This window comes from Chiloscyllium plagiosum, chromosome 11 (genome assembly GCF_004010195.1).
Source record: "Chiloscyllium plagiosum isolate BGI_BamShark_2017 chromosome 11, ASM401019v2, whole genome shotgun sequence".
Lineage (NCBI taxonomy): Eukaryota > Metazoa > Chordata > Chondrichthyes > Orectolobiformes > Hemiscylliidae > Chiloscyllium > Chiloscyllium plagiosum.
The window spans coordinates 34261513-34282159 of record NC_057720.1 but is presented as its reverse complement, the minus strand read 5'-3'; the positions used below and the strand labels follow the sequence as shown (position 1 = coordinate 34282159).

The 20647-nt window shown below is 39.8% G+C and overlaps 1 protein-coding gene across 1 annotated transcript in view; it reads left to right on the top strand.

The window, feature by feature from the left end:
* The window catches only part of slc6a9 (solute carrier family 6 member 9), a 241873-nt gene that overhangs the window by 205461 nt on the left and 15765 nt on the right, over positions 1–20647 (top strand). The window contains exons 7-12 of the mRNA XM_043699069.1: positions 6623–6755; positions 9494–9628; positions 10514–10617; positions 14719–14956; positions 18260–18394; positions 19044–19143. Coding sequence (XP_043555004.1) covers positions 6623–6755; positions 9494–9628; positions 10514–10617; positions 14719–14956; positions 18260–18394; positions 19044–19143 — 845 coding nt within the window. The remainder of the gene's footprint in view (positions 1–6622; positions 6756–9493; positions 9629–10513; positions 10618–14718; positions 14957–18259; positions 18395–19043; positions 19144–20647) is intronic.

Sequence of the window (20647 nt, the reverse complement as noted above, 5' to 3'; positions counted from 1 at the left end):
TTTCCTCATTCCTGAAGAAGGGCTTATGCCTGAAACGTCGATTCTCCTGTTCCCTGGATGCTGCCTGACCTGCTGCGCTTTTCCAGCAACACATTTTCAGCTCTGATCTCCAGCATCTGCAGACCTCACTTTCTCCTGTGTATCAATAGGCTTAGTCACCAGTGGGACGTTATGATTGTGCCCTTATGAAGTCCACACACACACCAATTCGGACTAAGACCATAGAATTCAATTATGAACCAGAATTCTGGCTAAATTTTATTTCCCTCTCACTAACTGGGTTGGGGAGTCGAGTATAATTGAAATGCCATTCCTACTCGCTGCTCAAGCTGAAACGAGTGAACTCAGCAACAGGCATCAAACTAGGGTTTGAACCTGGAGTCTTTTTGGCTGTAAGATTTGCATCATACTGTGCAACTCATTTACCAACCAAGGCATGAGGCAAATATTTATCATTGCTTCAGTTCTCAAAATTGCTTTGACAGCATTAAGAGGGACTGTGATCGCAGAATGGTTAATTGCATGACTGAGATTGCTAATTGCTCACTCAGCTTCCTGTTGATTTCTGCGTGGGAGCTCAGAAGGCTGTGAAGTCCAAGGCTGTGGCAAGAGAACATGAGATATCATGAGATCATGTGGATTGGTCTTAGGAACACTGTTTCTTAGTTCCTGTGCATATTAAATAATTGTTTATAAATAAAAACCCTTCTGTACCAAGAAGAAAATAAAATTTTCTCTGTTACTGCATCTCTATCACCAAAGAATAGTGTATGCCTTGAGAGCAAATCTAGTCTCTTCTGTGCTGATCATACCGTGTTCTTCACTCCACCTTTAATGGCAGCTGTAGGATTGGGTGTTCATCCCTTCTGGGATAATCAGAGGCACAAACCTGTGTTCTGGTAGACATTGAACAGCATACCATCCTGACAGTGATTCTGTCAAAGGTAGATGGAACAGGCTTCCTCACCACCGCTGTGCAGCTGAGAACTGTGCATACTTTTTCCCTAAAAATAACAGCTGATGTTAGAATGCCTCCTGCATATCAATATGGAAAGCATCAAGGCAATGAATGACAACAATTAGTTCGTTCTAAACTGAACAGAAGAATTACAATGGAATTTGTAACTGATAAGTGAAACAAAACAATGTTTCTAAGTCAATACTAACTGAACACAGAAGAGATTAGAGCCTTTTGACTGGTTTGCTGCTGGAAACAAACAGCTATCTGTCAACCAGCTATTGAATAGCTGGAAGTAATAGTATGTTTTTACAGGATTTTCTCTGTACTATTAAAATGAAGGAAGCCATAGTTCTGTTGAAACATTTCCCCACCATAAATCATTCAGCTACATTAATGTTTAACAGCAATCTGATTGGATTGGAGATTGTTATTGATCTCTATTCTCTGATTGCTTGAAATCAGACAGCGAGAGGTTGGGTGTGTTAGCATTTGAGTGCCACCAGTCTCCCTGGAGCTCTAATGTGGTGTCAATTGCAGGCACACATTTGTGCAGTGCATGACATCAAACTGATGCAGTCATTGTCATGTATGCATGCCCATGAGAAGTATGCAGAGCAGGCAGATCATGACATTCCTCAATGTCCTACACACTGTATAATGGTTTCTCTTAAACTCACATTGCAGAACATGTTCAACTGCAGTTCTGTTTTGGAAATATCAACTGATTACAGATTGAAGTAGCATTGAGGAGCAGTATATGAGACCTTTATGCTCCATTAAGGACATCTTCACTGAAATAGTCCACCTGCTGCAGCCAAACTATAATATCAATACAGAGTATTGATGGAAGGAAGTGATGCTACCCCTTGATAAATCATTGGTCAGACCATACTTGGAGCATTGTGTTCAGTTCTGGGCATCTTATTTAAGGAAGGATGCTAACGGCTTATCAAGAGTGCAAAGGGGATTTACTAGAAGGATATCAGGAATGAGAGATTTTGGATAGAAGGAAAGATGAGAAAAATTGGGCTTATTCACTTTGGAGCAGAGAAGCTTAAGAGATGACTTTATTGAGGTGTTCAAAACTCTGAACAATTTTGACAGGGTAAAGAAGGATATATTTATGTTATTTGGTGTGTCAGTAACGGGGGGTCACAGTTGCAAGATTGTCAGCAAGAGAGCTGGAAGTGAGATGAAGAGAAACCTCTTTACTCAGAGATTTGTTAGGATTTGGAATGCGCTGGCAGTGAAAGGGGTGGAGGCAGACCCCATACACAATTTCAAAAAAGAGCTGGATATATATTTGAAAGTGATGAAGTTAGAGGGCTATGGAGATAGGACTGGAGAATGTGACTAACAGGGTAGCTCTTTTTGGGTTGGTACAAACATGATGGGTAGAATGGCCACCTTTTGTACTGTAAAATTCTATGATTTTATGCTCAGTGCCTGTGACATTAAACTTTTTTATATCCATGGGTTCTTCTAGATGAGAATTAGAGATATTTGCAACATTCACAGTTTGGCATCTAATGTTGCAACATCAAGATAGATGAACCTTGAAATCTAAAGAAAGCAGGCAACACTTAATTTTGACTTGCAAGTGATAAACAGGCAGAGTGAGCAAGTAACCTTCCAAGAATTACGAACTTCCTCATGTTATAGGGTGTTATTGTCTGCACACATGTCACTTTGTAGACATTAGATCTCACCTCTCCCCTATAATGGAACAGAAAGGGTTCCACTCCCTCAACATCCAGCTAGTATGTTACCATAGTGAGGGTGGAAGATCAGTAATCAGTATCCTGGCATGAGCCATAAAGGCTTTATTTGGCAACAGTCGATTGTGCCACTTGTATTTGAACCACCAAGGCAACCATAGGGTGGTTACTGGGTGAGAAGGGCTATCTGCTGGTCACAGAGCTAATGTTTCAATTTGCCATAATGAAATAATATATTCACTCCTTGGCCTACTCAGGGCAAACTCTATAGTGCTCAGAAGTGTGGGTGTTTAGGTTTATTGTAGTCTCCTGATTCCCTCATCAGGGACAGCTCCTGCCACCAGGTATACGAGAGCAAGAGATTTACGTTTTTGCCCAGCTGCCCATGAAGGACTCACCCGACTACAATAGCAGTAACTGCAGCATCAATTCCCTGTTCACCAACTGTCTCACATTTCCTTTTAACTCTGCTACTGGCCATCATAGCCACTACTTGGCCAAAGTGCAACATTAAAAGCCACCAAAAATAAACATCTGAAACCAAAACATATATATCTTATAATTATGCCATGTTGCATGCAGATGTCATCTAATTATCAACATTCTTCACGTCATGTGGACCGTTGGCATATCTTTATCATCCTTCTGCATTTTTTTCATGCCACGTTCCTTTGCTTGCCTTAACAGTTTTCTCACAGTGGCTGTAAAATGGCTGATGGGAGGATGTTAAATTCCAATGGAAAAGCCTACAGATGGTCTTTGAGGATGACCTCAAGTAGCTCTGGGCTGGAGACCACACAGTTTAAGCTAGCTAGCTGACAGGGACTAGCAAGGACTACTAGCCAGTTCTAACCATCAATTGGAGGAAAGATCACTGGACTGTTGGGCCACCCTGCACACACTGCTACCAAGGCATCAGCTGTCGGAGCTTGCATAGCAACAAGCATTAGCAACTTAACCTTTCGGTATTTTATTCAGTCTTTGGGTGGCTCCACAAGTGTGTACATAAATTTGGTCACCACTTTCACACTGGAACGAATGAGCTCCAAGCTGTGCCAAGCTGATGCTCAATTCTTCAATGTTCCCTCACATTAGCTGGTGACATTCCTGCAAGCTTCCCAATGCACTGTGCATATCTATCAGTGTATCTCTAAAGACTACCCCAGCAATGTCCTCATCTGTAACTTTGCCTGTCAGTGAGCATGTCCATATGCTGTTTGCAGCCCACCCAGGTACAGATCCTGTCTTTCAGTTAAGGTCAGTGCCAGTGTCTGCTGCAAATGAAAATCAAGTGATGAAGCAATGTCTTCTTTATCACTCGTAATGGAGTTCCTCCACTGCCTTAGGTAGCCTGCATCTCTTGACTGTCAGAAAGGAAAAAAATGTCAGAGTGAGGTTGGGATGCGTGGAGAGGAGAAAATTCAGAGTTGTATGCTTGCACCACCCCTCATCAGCTTGGATGCCATAAGAATGTTTGAGATGACGGGGTGAGGTGGGATACAAGAAGTAATATTAATTATGAGGATGTGGTTATCTTCAATGGTTTTAGTCCTGTTGTTGACCATTGCCTGAACAATGAGTGTCTCATAAAACGTCCTTCATGGGGATTAGAATGTGCACCTGCACCAGTCTCCCTCAGGTTGACTCTTAGCTCTCTCTGGGCAAGAAGGAAGGGACAATAAATGCTGGCCTAACCAATGATACCCACATTCCATGAATGTACCGCTCTGCCCTATAATGAAAGAGGAAAATGTGTTGTGTAGCCCACTTGGTTGATAATGCAATCATTGTTGACTAATTGACAGTGTGTACAAACTGAGATGTGCGTGTGAGAAACGGAACAGCGTTAAGCTGCAGGGAAGTGTATGAATTTTCATGGTAGATAGAGTTTCTTGGCAGATCAATGATGGGGAGATGGTGACTTAAGCAATAGCTGAGCTACTCAGGTAGTTGATGTGATAAGTTATTTGAAGACATATTCATTGACCTTGACCATTCATGTGTGATCTTTGAGCTCTTTGACACTGCTTCCAGGTCCTTAGAGTTTGACTCTATCCATTGATGGTGTGTCTAGAGACCTTCCTTCCCCAGACCAGTGCCTGAAGGACTTTTACTCCAGTGTCATGCCTACGAATGGTAGTTGTTCTCTCCCCATTGAGTTATTTTTCACTTTTTTCAGCTACCTCCAACCATAACATCCAGTGACTGGTCCCACCACATATTGCACATCCCCTCTAAGAGGTGCAAGCTAACCATAAGCAATGCATGATAGCTTTAAGTGATGTTAGCCACTCATATTGTTGTACATCTGCTGCTGCATCTAGGTGATCAACTGTGTAGTTAACACTGGCTAAGTACAGAAATCATTGAAATAAGTAGGGCACAAAGTTGCACTGACTGCATTGCAGATTACTGTTCCATTGTGAGTCCTTGACCATTTTTTGGGGGTATTTAATTTGATCCCAGTTCCCTGAATGGGTCTTCAGCAGATTAATCAGTAACATTGTTATTGTAGATTAAATAATCTGTAATTAATTTGTGGGTCAAAAACAAAAATAAATTACCACAGCGTGAATTTCAGAATGTTTGATCATGATGGAGAATATCAAAAACTACAAGATTCTGATTCAGAAGTTAGAGATTTAGTCCTGTTGTTGACCATTGCCTGAACAATGGGTGTCTCATAAAACGTCCTTCATGGGGATTAGAATGTGCACCTGCACCAGTCTCCCTCAGGTTGACTCTTAGCTCTCTCTGGGCAAGAAGGAAGGGGCAATAAATGCTGGCCTAACCAATGATACCCACATTCCATGAATGTACCGCTCTGCAGGCTTGGTGTTGTCAAAATCTGATGCTTTCCCATCTTTCATATCATTTTACCAATACCATTTATACCCATATCTGTTGAAATAGTCATCAAGATAAAATATACCCCTGGGTTAGTTGGACAGGAGCCGGGTTAAGTATCTTATTTGCTGATCTTTGTGAAATGTCAGTGTAAAGAAATGAACTACTGAGTCACTTGCCATTGATTGTAATGTGTTCTACTGAAATGGCTAGCTTTAGAAATATAGTAAGGATAGCCAGCCTGATTAAAAGAAACATTCTGAATGCATTTTAAAAACCATTAACACAGGGGTGTCAAATCTGATGCCAAGGAAACATAAATTATGCTAGGACCAAATTACACCAGAACCCATTAGTTTCTTCCTGTTTCTGCAGAATTTGCAAATAGGCTTTCCTGGGTCAGAGGGTGTATACTGTGGGAGGGGGCAGGGGATAAGGATAGTGGAGGGAACAGAAACCTTTCCCAGACTGAGAGTTTGCTTGTTCCACAATCTTGTTGAGGAATAGTCAACCAAGTACACAGAGTGAAAGCAGGTATTCTGATCTGCAAACCAGCAGATGTGGATCCCAGCGTGACTCTAAAGCTGTCACTGACTTGGAACCATTCCAGCACCCAAACTTCTCCCAGAATAGGTATCCACCTGCCAGGTTTTAAGGCCTGTTAGGACTAAGAGTATATGGATGCATAGTGACAATTCCAACCACTGGCATATTTTAAATGCTGCACAATAAATCTTTTCTGCAACATTGTTGTTTATCGGAAATCCTGCCCATAGAATATACTTATGATTTAACTATTGAGAGTTTGGGTGTGGAATATCGTTTTCGAAGGTTGAAGAAAATGTGTCAGCTGTTATTGCCATGAACGGTTATAGTATTTTACCTGCTGTGCTCCCCTTTTAATGGCGAAATCAGCTATAAGTATTTGTTTCTTATTGCGATGTTGTCTTAATTTGTTTTTCTTTCAAAAATCCCAGTTCTCTGTAGAAGCTGAGACCAAGGTAAGTTACAGAAAAGTCACATGTGAGTTTGATGGAGGTGAAAACAATACGCTGGCCTTGGAATTTGGACTGACTGTGGTCATATTTATTGACAGCTACTATGTGCTGAGGATATCCAACGGCATTGGTAATTTTGGGGAGATTCGCCTGCCTTTGCTGGGCTGCCTAGTTGTAGCCTGGGTTGTGGTCTTCCTCTGCCTCATTAAAGGAGTCAAGTCTTCAGGAAAAGTAAGTGCACTGTTCATATTTACAAATACACAAATGGCAGCACAATGTCTTGAAGTACGGGTGTAGCTGACTGCAGCTTAAGGAAACCTATTTAGTGGAAGAAGAGGGGAGGAAGAACTGGAGTGATAGTGGCTTCTAAAGAGGGAAAAACTAGCGTTTCCAGATCAGAAGCAATTTTACAGGTTATAAGATGAATCTCCTTAACAGGCCCCACTTCTCCTGTACAAGGACTGACAGGTGGAGGCTTCATCCCTGAACCTGTACAAATCGGATATGTCAGGTGGAATTTATTGTTGCTGACATTGATCCTATTCCACTGGTTGAGGAGCCATTGGGAAACCTGCATCACCTCTTTGGGGAAACTAGGTGTCTATTTGGCAATTAACTGGCTAGAGTTGGGCCTCCTCCAGTATTCAGGGATATTTAGCAGTGCCTGCAGGAGTGGTGGTTGCTGCTGGTAGTACTTCCGAGATCATCGATGGATCCCTGGACTCAGGTAAGTGAAGCAGGAATGGGAGTCTTGGGAGGAGAGGCTGGAGCAGTTCGGTCACTTTCAGAGGCCACCCACATCCTAACATCAAGTGTCTCGATCAGGCATTAAGTGGAGGAAATCTATGCTGTTTACATTTAATTCTTGACTCATCACTAAATTCAGGAATAGTTAATGTCAGTTGGGTCAAAATAAGCCTAATTGACATCGTGCCATAAGTGAGCGATGGACCACATTGGCAGGTCCAACTTAAACATAAGATGGTTTCCTGTTATTGGAAAATTGATATGATCATGTAGACTCAGTCACCATGTTCTCTGACATGATGGACAGGATTAAATCCAGCCCAAAGAAGTCAGTAGAAGCCAAAGCAGATAGATTCTTCCTGCTGAGACACCTCTTCCCAACAATGTATCCAAGAAAACAGCTCATTTCTGAACTTGGACCCGAAACATTTCTGCCCTAAACTACAATATTAACAGAAAGATACAAGAGAAATAGTTACCTGGGCATTTTATAGATTAAAGGGTAATTTATTGGACTTCTTATGTATCACTGTGACCAATCTGATTTCTCCCAATACCACACTCAAATCTGCATTTCAACATGTTTCAAAACTGTGCTGAACTAAGGAAAGGTATCAAATCAAAATATGTTCCATGTTGTCAGATATCTCGCAGTAATACTAAGCATGGCTATAGGGTGTGAGCAATTTCAATTCTCTCTGTAAATAAAAGGGCCTGGAAACTTACATTAAAATTAGCAGCATATTAGTAATGTTAAACTCATCATTATCAAAAATCCAAAAACAGCAAATGACATTTTATGCACCTTGCATGATGACCCAAGTGTTAACTTACACAAGCAATTGTGAAAATCGCTCCTTCAGCTTTTTTTTCAAAGTTCCAATGCTTTCATGATTACCACTTGGTGACATTTTGAGCTCACATCAGTTCCTATGGTGATAAAAACCTGACTCTCACTGCTGGTTCCTCACATCATCAGCTCAAGTCTGAGCTGCATTAGCTACAAGCCCAAGCAAAGGCAAGGCACTATGTTGCAGTTTCAGTTCTTGTGATCATAAAATGGGCCACCTCAGATTGACTGCTCAATGCACACTTGAATTAGTTTTCCTTGAATAAATAAAGTATGTGGGATGTTAAAATGCTAAGGCATAGTAGGCTGTGGACCAAGTGCATGTAAATGGGATTACTGTAGTTTGGTGTTAGTTGGTCCTCATAGACATGCTGGGTCCAGGGCCTGTTTCTAAGCTATATGACTCAATATATCATGGGACAGCCACTTCAGTAACACCCATTTAACCGTATCACCTAAAGAAAGGGTCAGGAGTAGGTCAGCTGCAACTTTGAGGGTGAGCACAGGCTAATTTTAATGGAAAAATAAAGATTAATTAATATAAGATAATGCATTGTGAAACTTCTCCACAGCCAAACAGTAGCCACATGCTTGCAAATTTAAGGGGTCAGTAAGTCAACATCCTTCCCAGTTGTTTGGTTGATCCCTTAATTAATGGTGAGAAAGATCTAAGGAAGAAAATAAATAGCTGAACAATTTTCTGCATTCCTCAGTTTCAACAAGTTTACAACAGTCAGACACTTTCTGGAGTATAATTAGAGAATATACTCTCCCAGTTTAGAAATTAAGGAAATCACAGATACAGTGCTACAGGAGCATCGCCTGAGGCTGTACCCAACAGATATAACGTTTTTGCTGCCTGTATAGATGTGGGCAATGTCTGCAGAGGGTGGATGTGCAAACTGACTACTACACCGCAGCACAGAGCACCAGTTACCTGGAGGAATGAAACATAATGTGGTAACAGGAGGAGACTGTAAGTACAGAAGGATAGGTGATGACTGCACGTTCCAAATGTTGTGTTGTCTGTGATGAGCCAGAGTTACAGAGAGCTCCTCAAGGTTTGAGGGGCTAGTGGGCACATTCCACTACTGTTTCTCAGAGTTTTACTTAGAAGCTTTGCAAAGCATAGTTTATAATGGTCCACTTCATATTTTAGAATGGGAAGAAACTTCCTTTCTCCACAAGTAGTGGTTACTTTCTACTAATTTTTGGAGCCTGCTGAGCATAAATTTTGGATTCAGTTTGTCTTTCGTATTGCTCTTTCTCTCCATTATTGCGAGCATTAATCCTGCTCAATGAGGAGTGACAATCATATATTACTTCATCTTGCCGTACCCAGCATGAATACTTACTCTGCTGTTTTCTCTAGGTGGTGTACTTCACAGCAACATTCCCATATGTTGTGCTGACAATTCTGTTTATTCGTGGAATTACTTTGGATGGTGCTGTCAATGGCATAAAGTACTATCTCACGCCTCAGTGGGACAAGATCTTAGATGCAAAGGTGAGTCGACCACAAAGTTTGCAGCATCATCAGAATCCAGTCAGAAAACTCCTGTATTCCTGAAGACTGTCTGATGGCATTATACTGTATGGTTTGTAACACGTTCAGTGTGCATTTTACTACTGGAGGCAAAAGACTGAATGGAGACCAGTCACCAATTCACTGGGAGAGAAAAGTGAAGTCAATTTCAACAAGCCCAACTTTTGCAGTTTCCCCAACATCCCATAATACAACAATGGTAGGAAATCTTAAAGGAGAACACATCATTTCAACATTTGTTGGAAGAAGTAATTATGGTCTTGACTGCCATACTTGTGCTGAATTTCAATCTGGTTATTGAAATCAGTGATGGTGCTAAGCAGAAGTAGGGCATATTAATAGATGGAATTTTCGACTTCAGCGAGCTATACGCTTGGCGGTCGTGAGTTGGTCACCACCAGAAATGAAGTGCAGAAATGCAGTTCAACTTGTTCCCACCATTTTCTACCCTCACTGAACTCGAAGATTTCACCCAATCTGGGAAAGTATGTTAACCCTGGATGCTACTGCCAATGTCAAAATGACCAGTTACAACATAGCCCTGACAAATGATGGTCAAGTTGTTATTGATGTTGTCCTGAGTAAATAGATAAATTCAGTTTGAATTAAGCAATAAACATGGGAGACAATGTATTTATTTTTAAAAAGACTTGAGTGCAGAAAAGGATTGCTAGATCGTGCACTGATTGTGAAGGCACATTTCCAGTGTGGAGTATCTGCTACTTGTAAGGATTAGTATGTGGGGAAAAATTCTGAGGAGGAGAGTCCTCACAGAAAATTAAGCAAATGTCTTTGCTGCTATGTTTTATAAATCGTTAAGACTCTTTTTTTTTCATTCTATTTCAGGTCTGGGGTGATGCGGCTTCCCAAATTTTCTACTCCCTCGGATGTGCCTGGGGTGGCCTGATAACCATGGCCTCATACAACAAGTTCCACAATAATTGCTACAGGTTAGCGTGTATTGTCAAGTACAGAACAAATACAGCATGTTATTTTAATTCCTAATTTGTTATAGAATCAAAGGAGCAAAAATACACCTTTAGGCCCCTCAAGTTTCTTCCATCTCTCAATATGATAAAGGCTGATCCTTTTCTCAACAGCATATTCCCACCAACTCACATTACCCCTGATGCTTAGTGTCGAGAAATCTAGTTTTTAAAATATATTAAGCTTCATAAAGGTTTAAATTTTCTTGGTTGCTCTTAGTATCAAGAGAAACCAAGTTTCTCAGTCTAGACCCAATTAATGGTTGATTTAAGTATGTAAATTCATATGAACATGGCCTGTTATTTTTCTATGATTAGACTGCACTGAAGACTGAGTTGGGAAAGAAATAATGCAAAGAAGGAACTGCGAAAAACAAAGCAGTCTCTTCCTGTTTAATCTTAATGAAGCAATCCTTTGAAAAATGCTATGACATGGATTGAAAACGAGAAGATATAACTTCAATATAAATCATTCTTAATTTCTTTAGTTTGAACACCCACAAGAGCGATACATCTTACTTGCTGTAGTGCCATTCCAGATTTTTTTTTCTTTTTGATAGACTTGCATTTTATATGTTCATGCAGAGTTTAGAATAGAGTTTGCCAATCACATTTCTTTGAAACAAGTACAACTTTAATACTGGATGATACAAACATTGCTCCTTGCAAAACAAACTCCTTGTAATGACATAGTAGCTGATTGACTGGACTATTAATCCAGACGCCTCAAGCTAATGCTCTGGGGACTAGCTCTTAAATTCCACCACATCCTCTGGTAGAATTTAAATTCAGTTGTTAAATCGAGAACTAAAAGCTAGTTTAAGTAATAGTGACCATGAAATCATTCTTGATTGTTGTTCTGGTTCACTAATACCCTTCAGGGAAATAAATCTGACATCCTTACTGACTCCAGAGCTGCAGTAATGTGCCTTCGATTGACCTCTGAAAAAGCTTTGTATGCCACACAGCCCAAGGGCAAGTAAGGATAGGTGACAAATACAGGCCTGACAAGTAATGCCCACATTCCAAAGATTTTAAAAAGTGTTAATATCGAAACACTATTGAGGTAATCCAGACAGCAGTACTACTGCAAGCATGGGACATATATGATTGCATCCAAAGATGCAATAGTTACAGAGATATTAGGATATTAGGATGTATTGTATTCACTGCACCCAGTGTGGCCTACTCTACATTGAAGAAACCAAACGCAGCAGTCAATCAAAACAAAATAAGAGCTGTTCACATGGGAAGTTATGATGCAGCTACCCCCCGCACAGTTTGAGTGACAAGAAGAGTGCTCTTACTTTATGCTATAAATATATGGATTTCTAAGTTAACAATCAAACCTTTTCACGACATTATGGAATGCACCTTCCAAAGCCATCAAGTCATGGAATGGGACACAAATCTAAAACTTCTAAGGCAGGGACACTACGCACTGCTCTACAAAACCTCACTGTATTAGGATACATAATGATGGTAAATACAGCTAGAGCGTTCTATAATTAACAACAAGCACCACCCTCTGCATGAAAACGTTGCCCCTTAGGTCCCTTTTATATCTTTCCCCTCTCACCCTAAATGTTTCCAGTCTAGTATGACTCCTTCAGAACTGCACATCTTAACGATGAAATAAAACTTTGGTGGGTGTCCCAATTTAACATGTTTTCACTTAGCATTTGCCCTCTAGTTCTGGACTCTCCACCCCAGAGAAAATACTTTGGCTATTTGTCCTATTTGTCCCTCATGATTTTATAAACCTCTATAAGGTGTCCCCTAAGCCTCCAGCATTCCAGGGGAAACAGCCCCAACCTATTCAGCCTCTCCTTATAGCTCAAATCCTCCAACCCCGGCAACATACATGTAAATCTTTTCTGAACCCTTTCAAGTTTTACATGAATAGGAAGGGTGTAGAGAGATATGGGCCAAGTGTTGGCAAATGGGACTACATCAGGTTAGGATATCTGGTCGGCATGGACGAGTTAGACCAAAGGGTCTTTTTGCATGCTGTACATTGCTATGACTCTAAGTCCAAAGAAGGTGGAATGGCAATGCTAAATTGCCCAAGGTGTCTAGCAATGTGCACGGTAGGTCGGTTTGCCATGCGGGTGATAGGGTAGGGCTGTAGGTCTGGATGGGATGCTGTTTGGAGGGGTGATGTGGACTTGATGGGCTGAATGGCCTGTTTCCACACTGCTTCCACAACCACCAACACCGTACCCTCCCATCCTATGGCACCCTCCCCTGTAACCGCAGAATGTGCAGTACCTACCCCTTCACCTCCTCCCTGCTCACCGTCCAAGGGCCTAAACAGTCTTTCCAGGTGAAGCAGCATTTCACCTGTACCTCCTCCAATCTTATGTATTGTATTCACTGCACCCAGTGTGGCCTACTCTACATTGAAGAAACCAAATGCAGACTGGGTGACTGCTTTGTGGAGCATCTCTGGTCAGTGCACAAGCATGACCCCAACCTTCCCGTAGCCGGTCATTTTAATACAGAGTCCTGCTCACATGTCCACGTGTCTGTCCTCAGCATGCTGTAGTGTTCCAGTGAAACATATTGCAAACTGAAGGAACATCTCATTTTCAGATTAGGCATTTTACAGCCTTCTGGACCTAATATTAAGTTCAGCACCTTCACAATTGTGAAATTTTAACTGTTACATTCTGTTATCATGTCCTCTCTCCCCTCCCTCTGTCCCAGACTGTCTGTCCTTTCAAGTCTGGCAGGAGACATGCTTTTGTTCTGCCATTCTCACAATCCACTCACTTTATCTGAACTATCAACATCCTTTCTCCACCAGCACCCTACACACACTACCCCCCAGCACACCCCCAAAAACTGTAGCATAAATGCTGTCCCCTCCACACTTCACCTCAGCTCTGATGAAGAGTCATCTAGACTCGAAAGGTTAGCTTGCTCTCTCTCCATGGATGCTGCCTGACCTGCTGTGATCCCCAGCATTGGTTGTTTTCAGTCCAGATCCCAGCATCTGCAGTAATTTACTCCATACTCGGGATTCTATGATTCTAATAACCATATTTTTATGATTGTTGATGACAGCAGACAACAATGTGCTAATTTTACATGTTGATATTTATTCCTAATATTATTGTAATTCATTTATTCGTTGCAGATGTATTTCAAAATGAATAATCAATGATTGGTGCATATTGTGCTTGAGGCTTTTATGCATATTTTAGTGTATAAATTTAGAGCTGTTTGGGGAAGCAGATCTGAAAAGCAATGCAGGTGCATGCAGTGAATTATCCAGAAAGTGCAAGTCATAGACCAATTTAAGTATCACGTTGTTTCTCCCCTCTTGATCCCATCGATATTCAGGTTACGCTACTGCTGCAGCCACTACTTTTGGCAACTATCCAACGTTTGCAAGCTTTTAACTGACAAGCCTCCCTAATGAGGCCTGGGCCTCTGAACAAGATCACCAAGCAATGTGCTTGGCTGCATTCACTCACCAGAGCTTTCTGCTTTGACAGCTGAAGTGGATTGTTGATTTTAATTGACATCCTTAAATGGTTGTGATAAGTCACTCTAACTGAGATCTCTTCTCAATGTCTCAGTGTTATTTGGACAAGATTAAGGAGTGTGAAGTGTTATTGATACTTTAATGATCTTTCAAATTGATATTTTTATATGGGTATTGGAAAAGCTGTTGTTTTAAACAAAGGAGAGTTTGTGAATTTTTTTTTCTCTGAATAGTACAACATGTTATTGGCTCACTGGTTATGTATAGAGTGGACATTGGGTAAAAGGGGCCTGAGGTAGCATGGACATTATAAGGGGTCATATTGAAGGACACAAACAGCCATTAAGATAGCATGGAAAAGCTAAAGGGCCAGTTGGAGTGATTCTATCATATCTGGCAGAGAACTGCTAAAGACACTGCTCCATTTCAGACCCTCATTTAAAGTGTGATATAATAGTAGTTAATGGTGCGTGAAACGTGCTTGATGCTAAATTCTCTCATTGCTTTAATCCCTTAAGTCATACTCATAATCTCACTTCCATCTGTTACTGTTTTTCTTCTTGCTGCTGCAGGGACAGTATTATTATCAGTATTACCAACTGCGCGACCAGTATTTACGCTGGGTTTGTCATCTTCTCCATTCTTGGATTCATGGCTGCACATCTGGGGGTCAATGTGTCGGAAGTAGCAGATCATGGTCCTGGACTGGCCTTTGTGGCCTACCCAGAAGCCCTGACGTTGCTGCCGATCTCACCCTTCTGGTCCCTTCTCTTCTTCTTCATGTTGATTCTGCTGGGATTGGGTACTCAGGTAAGTGGCATTTGACACAATGTTCCCTTGAGTAGCAGATTTCAATTAGAACAAAGAATAGACAGACTGATGAAAACTGCTTTGGATAAAACACCCTGGGGGCAAGCCTTCAGAGTATAGTTTTCTTCTTTCTCTTTGGTTTTGTACACTTCAGAAACTTCAATGAAATTCAATGAGGTGACTCTACTTAAAAATAAACCAAGGCTGTTTTGCATGGTTGGAGAAGAAATGGTTAGATCTTGTGTTTTGCATGAAATCAATGGTCCAGTCTTGAAACTTGAAAGCACCATACGTTGTTGTAAATTATGTCATATAATTAGCAAAGAAATTTCAAAACAGATTAATGAGGTTTTATATTTTGATTAGAGAATAGTCATGTGCATCTTGGAAAATATCATAAATAGGGTTGAAGCAAAGGCATATACATAAATCTTAGCGTATAATCTTATAAATTACTAAACAAAATGATATGGATTAGTAATACCTTAAAAGGACTGTATAGAGGTATTTACAATTATGAAAACTACTATAGAACAGGGACAGAGCAAATGTTTTCACTTGTGGGGATAGGCAAAATTAAGAGGCTTTCAACAGAAGATCTAAAAGCGAAGAAAGAAGAAACGTCTTTGCCCAGAGAGTGGTGGGAAGAGATAGTTGTTGAAACAAATAGTGTGGATGTATTTAAGAGCATCTGAATAAGTAAATGAGGGAGCAGAGAATAGGGCTTTATGCTACTTGAATTAAATGAGAAAGCATTGGATGAGACCTAAGTGGAGCAAAACTGACACTGTGGACCAGTCAGGATGAATGGCCTTTTCTGTGTAATATAATAGGTGCAATTCTATGTAATAAATATCATGACTTCATTTTCAAATAATGCTTTATTTTTCATGACATTAACCACATCTCATTATTATTAGGATTGCTGTTCTCACATGATTAAATTGTTTTAAGATAAATTTGACATTAATATGATTTAAGAATTGTTGAAGACATTTACATTCTCATCATAGAACAAGAAACAATTCATCTTCATAATCTAGCACTTTTGCAATGAAATATTGTATATTCAATGGTATATATGGAAAATGTCTTATGACTGAAGGAATTGGTGTATGGTGAATTTACAGAAATGCCTTTTCCCCCTTGGGACCTTGACTCAAATGCATCCCAGACAGATGGGATGGAAATCTCTTCTGTTTGGTGGTTTGTCAGTGGTCAAAGTGATGCCTCGTGTGGAAAGTGGAAATGTCAGACTGGTATAATAGGGGTGATTTTTTGACATTGAGAATATAAGACATGAGTTGGGAAAGTGTAGGAAACTTTACTGGGTAACTATTCCATGCTGTTGTTGACCTGGGAGCACTTAATGCTGACATTGAGTGTGAAGAGTGAAAAGAAGTGAACACCCCAACACTGACAGCCCACGCCTTAATGAGCGCAAAAAATTCACCCAATTTCTTGTGTTTTTTTAAAGATCATACCCATGGGTAGCCTGCGATACGATATTTATACAAGCCAACCAGGTAACACATCATGAGGAAATTAAAAGAGTGTTATGTCCGTTGGATTCATGAATTGTATAAATATTGCATTATGCTGCTATTTATACAATGAAGGTGGTGAGAAATGTCAGCCCTTTCATTGTACAAAATATTTTTGTTTTCATTTTTTTATTAGCCCGGTACTTTATTTCCATGGAGATGGAGAAGTACCTGACACAACTTGTCACGCTGTTGTGAAAGATTCAACATGGCTGTGCAGATTAGGGCATCAGCCCAGAGACTAAGGCCACTTTCATTGCATAAAAAAACAAATTAAACCGCCCCAGGGAGGAAAAAAACTTATACTGCAGTACCATTAACATGATGCCTGGGCTGAGTCACAATCAATGTCATTAACATCTCATCAATAACCACACAAAATTTTACTCACAACCAGGTTCCAATATGATTTAGATAATATATTTTCAAATAGCAATATTATGTTTAATCATTTCTAACCACCACCTGAGAGTACACTTTGATACATATAAGATTACATGTTGGCATCTTGTAGTTAGTACTGAGGTATTACCAGCTTTTTTCCCCCCATACAGCGGAATTGCTGGAATATTGTGTCCAAATCGGGTCAACATACTTTAGGAAGGATGGAGAATCCTTTTCTTTACTAGAATGAGACAAGAGATGAGGGATTTCAGTTACCTAGAAAGACAGAGAAGTTTAATAGAGGCATTGAGAATCATGACGGACTTTGATAGAGTGACTTAGGAGAAACAGTTTTCATTGGCAAATGGGTTGTTACCCAGCGATGCAGATTTACAACAATTGGCAAAGGAACCCAAAAACGAGGTGAGAAATTATTTTATGTGTATATTGATTTAAAATGTACTAAGTGAAAGGGTGGTGAAGGCACACCGAATTGTGACTTACAAAGGAAAATTAGATAAGTACTTGAACGGGAAATTGCAGAGCCAAGGGAAAGGATGGGAAATGGGACGAAGTAGATAGATTGTTCAAAGAACCCGCATGGACATGATGGGTTGAATTCCTTCCTTCAGTGCTGGATTAATATAAGAATACCAGGAATTAAAATGCACTATATAATCTGTTTTATCTCATTTAAAATGCAGTTTGTATACATAATGTATAGCATAGGTTGCTGTGAATTATGTTATATAATGTAAATTACATTGAATAATGTACTTTATACTAAAATGAAGTTAAAATACAGTATATGGTATCAAAAATACACTATGTGATATTTGCACTATTATACCACATAGTGTATTTAATTATATTCTGCAATTTATATTACACTGCACAGTATAAAATTTTCCTTCATAAAACTTAATAGTATCTGTGCTGTATAATGTAATTTATGTATTTGTCACGTTGCAATGTATATTGTTCCATATAATACTCCACTGAGGACACTTATTTGGTAACACTGTATTTACATAACTCAAGTGTGGTGGATGCCTGAGCTGCAGCAGCTCCAAGGATTAATTAACCATTTTACACAGAAGAGCAGTCCTTAGTTGGAAAACCACACTGTACACAGGAAGAGTAAATACTTGTGAGATTTGACCCAAGGATTCAGTTTGAGGTAAATTACTCCCCAATTAGTCACTACCGAAATACTTCCAACCATCTATTGAGAATACATCGTCTTTTTATAAATTGACATATCATTTTGAAATATGTGCACAATATTTAATATATAATTTACATCAGATAGTATACCATATATGGTATAGAATAACTTGTATAATAAATAGTAATGCTTTTGTTTCCTTCCTAGTTTTGTCTGTTGGAAACATTGGTCACTGCAGTTGTTGATGAGATTGGCAGTGATTGGATTCGTAGGAAAAAATCCTATGTGACGCTGGCAGTTGCCATTATTGGCTTTCTTCTGGGAATCCCACTAACTACCCAAGTAAGACTATTGAAAATGTGCGTTTGCCATTCGGTGCTTTATTTCATTCATATTAACAGAGAAACATGACCACATTCAACAACTTATATTAGAAAACGTAATTGGGCCTAGTTAGAAATGGTTTGATTCATCAGATCTACTCTCATGATTAGTTTATTCCTTAATATATTTTAAGGCACATTTCATGTAGCAATAAATCATCCGTTTTTTCCTTTACAAAAATGAGTTATGTTTAATCAGATTATTTCTTTCTTTAAGACTTTGCAATTTTTTAACCACATGCTTAAACCTCTCTTAATTTCTCTGAGTAATTTGTTCCTGTATCAGATTTTAAAACATTACATCTGTGTCTAATGTTTCAAATATGTTCCTAATATGCTCAAATGCTCTATGAGCCCTTTCGTTCTCAATTTGTGCAAACGCAATCAAAAATGTTTTAAAAGGAACATCTAAAACTAAAGGAAAGTGTGTCTTATTATCCAATTTAATTAAAAGCTAATTTGAAATGTATTAATTGTTATATAGAGTAACTGTGAAGAGGTACTACTTTCTTAAAACAGATACTAGCTATGATTAAAACCCACATCTCAAGAATGGATTCGTTTTTATAGAAAATATTCATGTCCTTTTTTCTGTCTGTCTGCTGCAGGCTGGCATTTACTGGCTCCTCCTCATGGATAACTATGCAGCCAGTTTTTCACTGGTTGTGATTTCCTGTATTATGTGTATCGCCATAATGTATATCTATGGTAAGTATCAGTGAAGAATTATGCTGCCACAGTGTGAACCAAGATGATCTCAATAGACTGAGCATGACTAGCAGTGCACAGCTGGTATTGCTTTGGAAACTGGAGAACTAAATATTGCTCCTTTTCAGACAAAATTGTATTAGATATGCAAAACTATCAGACGCGATGGATTGAATGGTCTTTCTCAAAATACAGTTCTTGGATTCAGCTGGTGTCCTTAGCAAAAGCTAACTTTGTTGGCACTATGTATGGTAGCATCTGAACCCACCAATTGCATTGCTATTCTGCAACTGATAGAAATGTAACATTCAACTTTCTCTGAGAAGATACAAAAGGATTCTTCTTATATTCTACTAACAAAAGTTAACATGTGAGAACAGCAGATCCACTGGTCTGTCTCAGTACATCACAAAATAAGTACTTAACCATTTCAAATAATGTTGCAAACTTACAAATGTTACGTCCACATACATGCAGCTATTTTATAACAAGAAAATATATGTGAACAGGAATCTGCAATAAATTGCATCACTCGAAATGCTTTTTTTTTAAAAAAAGTCATTTTCAGTAACTGAAATACATGTTATTGCGAAAGGACTTTATATAAAAGAAATAAATTGGTAAAGAAGTATATATTTTTCTAGTGAAATCCTTATACATACAAGAGCAATGCTTAGGCAGAAAACCACCCTGTACACAAAGTTAAAAATCACACAACACCAGGTTATAGTCCAACAGGTTTAATTGTAAACGCACTAGCTTTTGGAGAGGCACTCCTTCATCAGGTGATTGTGTCGTATAACCATCTGATGAAGGAGCGTCGCTCCGAAAGCTAGTGCTTCCAATTAAACCTGTTGGACTATAACCTGGTGTTGTGTGATTTTTAACTTTGTACACCCCAGTCCAACACCGGCATCTCCAAATCATGACCCTGTACACAGGAAGTGTAAGTACTTGTGGGTAAATACTTAGTGTTTTCTTCAAGCATTTTAGACTCTTTTAAAATAGTTTGGCCTTGATGTAATTGATCAGAAGAGAAACTGTTAGCTGATGACAGTACATGTAATACTGACTATGTGCAGTGTACAACTCCTGTAGCCACATTGTCTCAGCCTGCTCCTGCCCCACCAAACTCATCTCTGCATACCTCAACACGGTCCTGTCCCCCTTAGTCCAAGAACTCCCCACCTACGTTCGGGACACCACCCACGTCCTCCACCTCCTCCATGATTTTCGCATCCCCGGTCCCCAACGCCTTATCTTCACCATGGACATCCAGTCCCTGTACACCTCCATCCCCCATCACGAAGGACTCAAAGCCCTCCGCTTCTTCCTTTCCCGCCGTACCTACCAGTATCCTTCCACTGACATCCTCCTTCGACTGACTGAACTGGTCCTCACCCTGAACAACTTCTCTTTCCAATCCTCCCACTTCCTCCAAACGAAAGGAGTAGCCATGGGCACCCGCATAGGCCCAAGCTATGCCTGCCTCTTCGGAGGATAT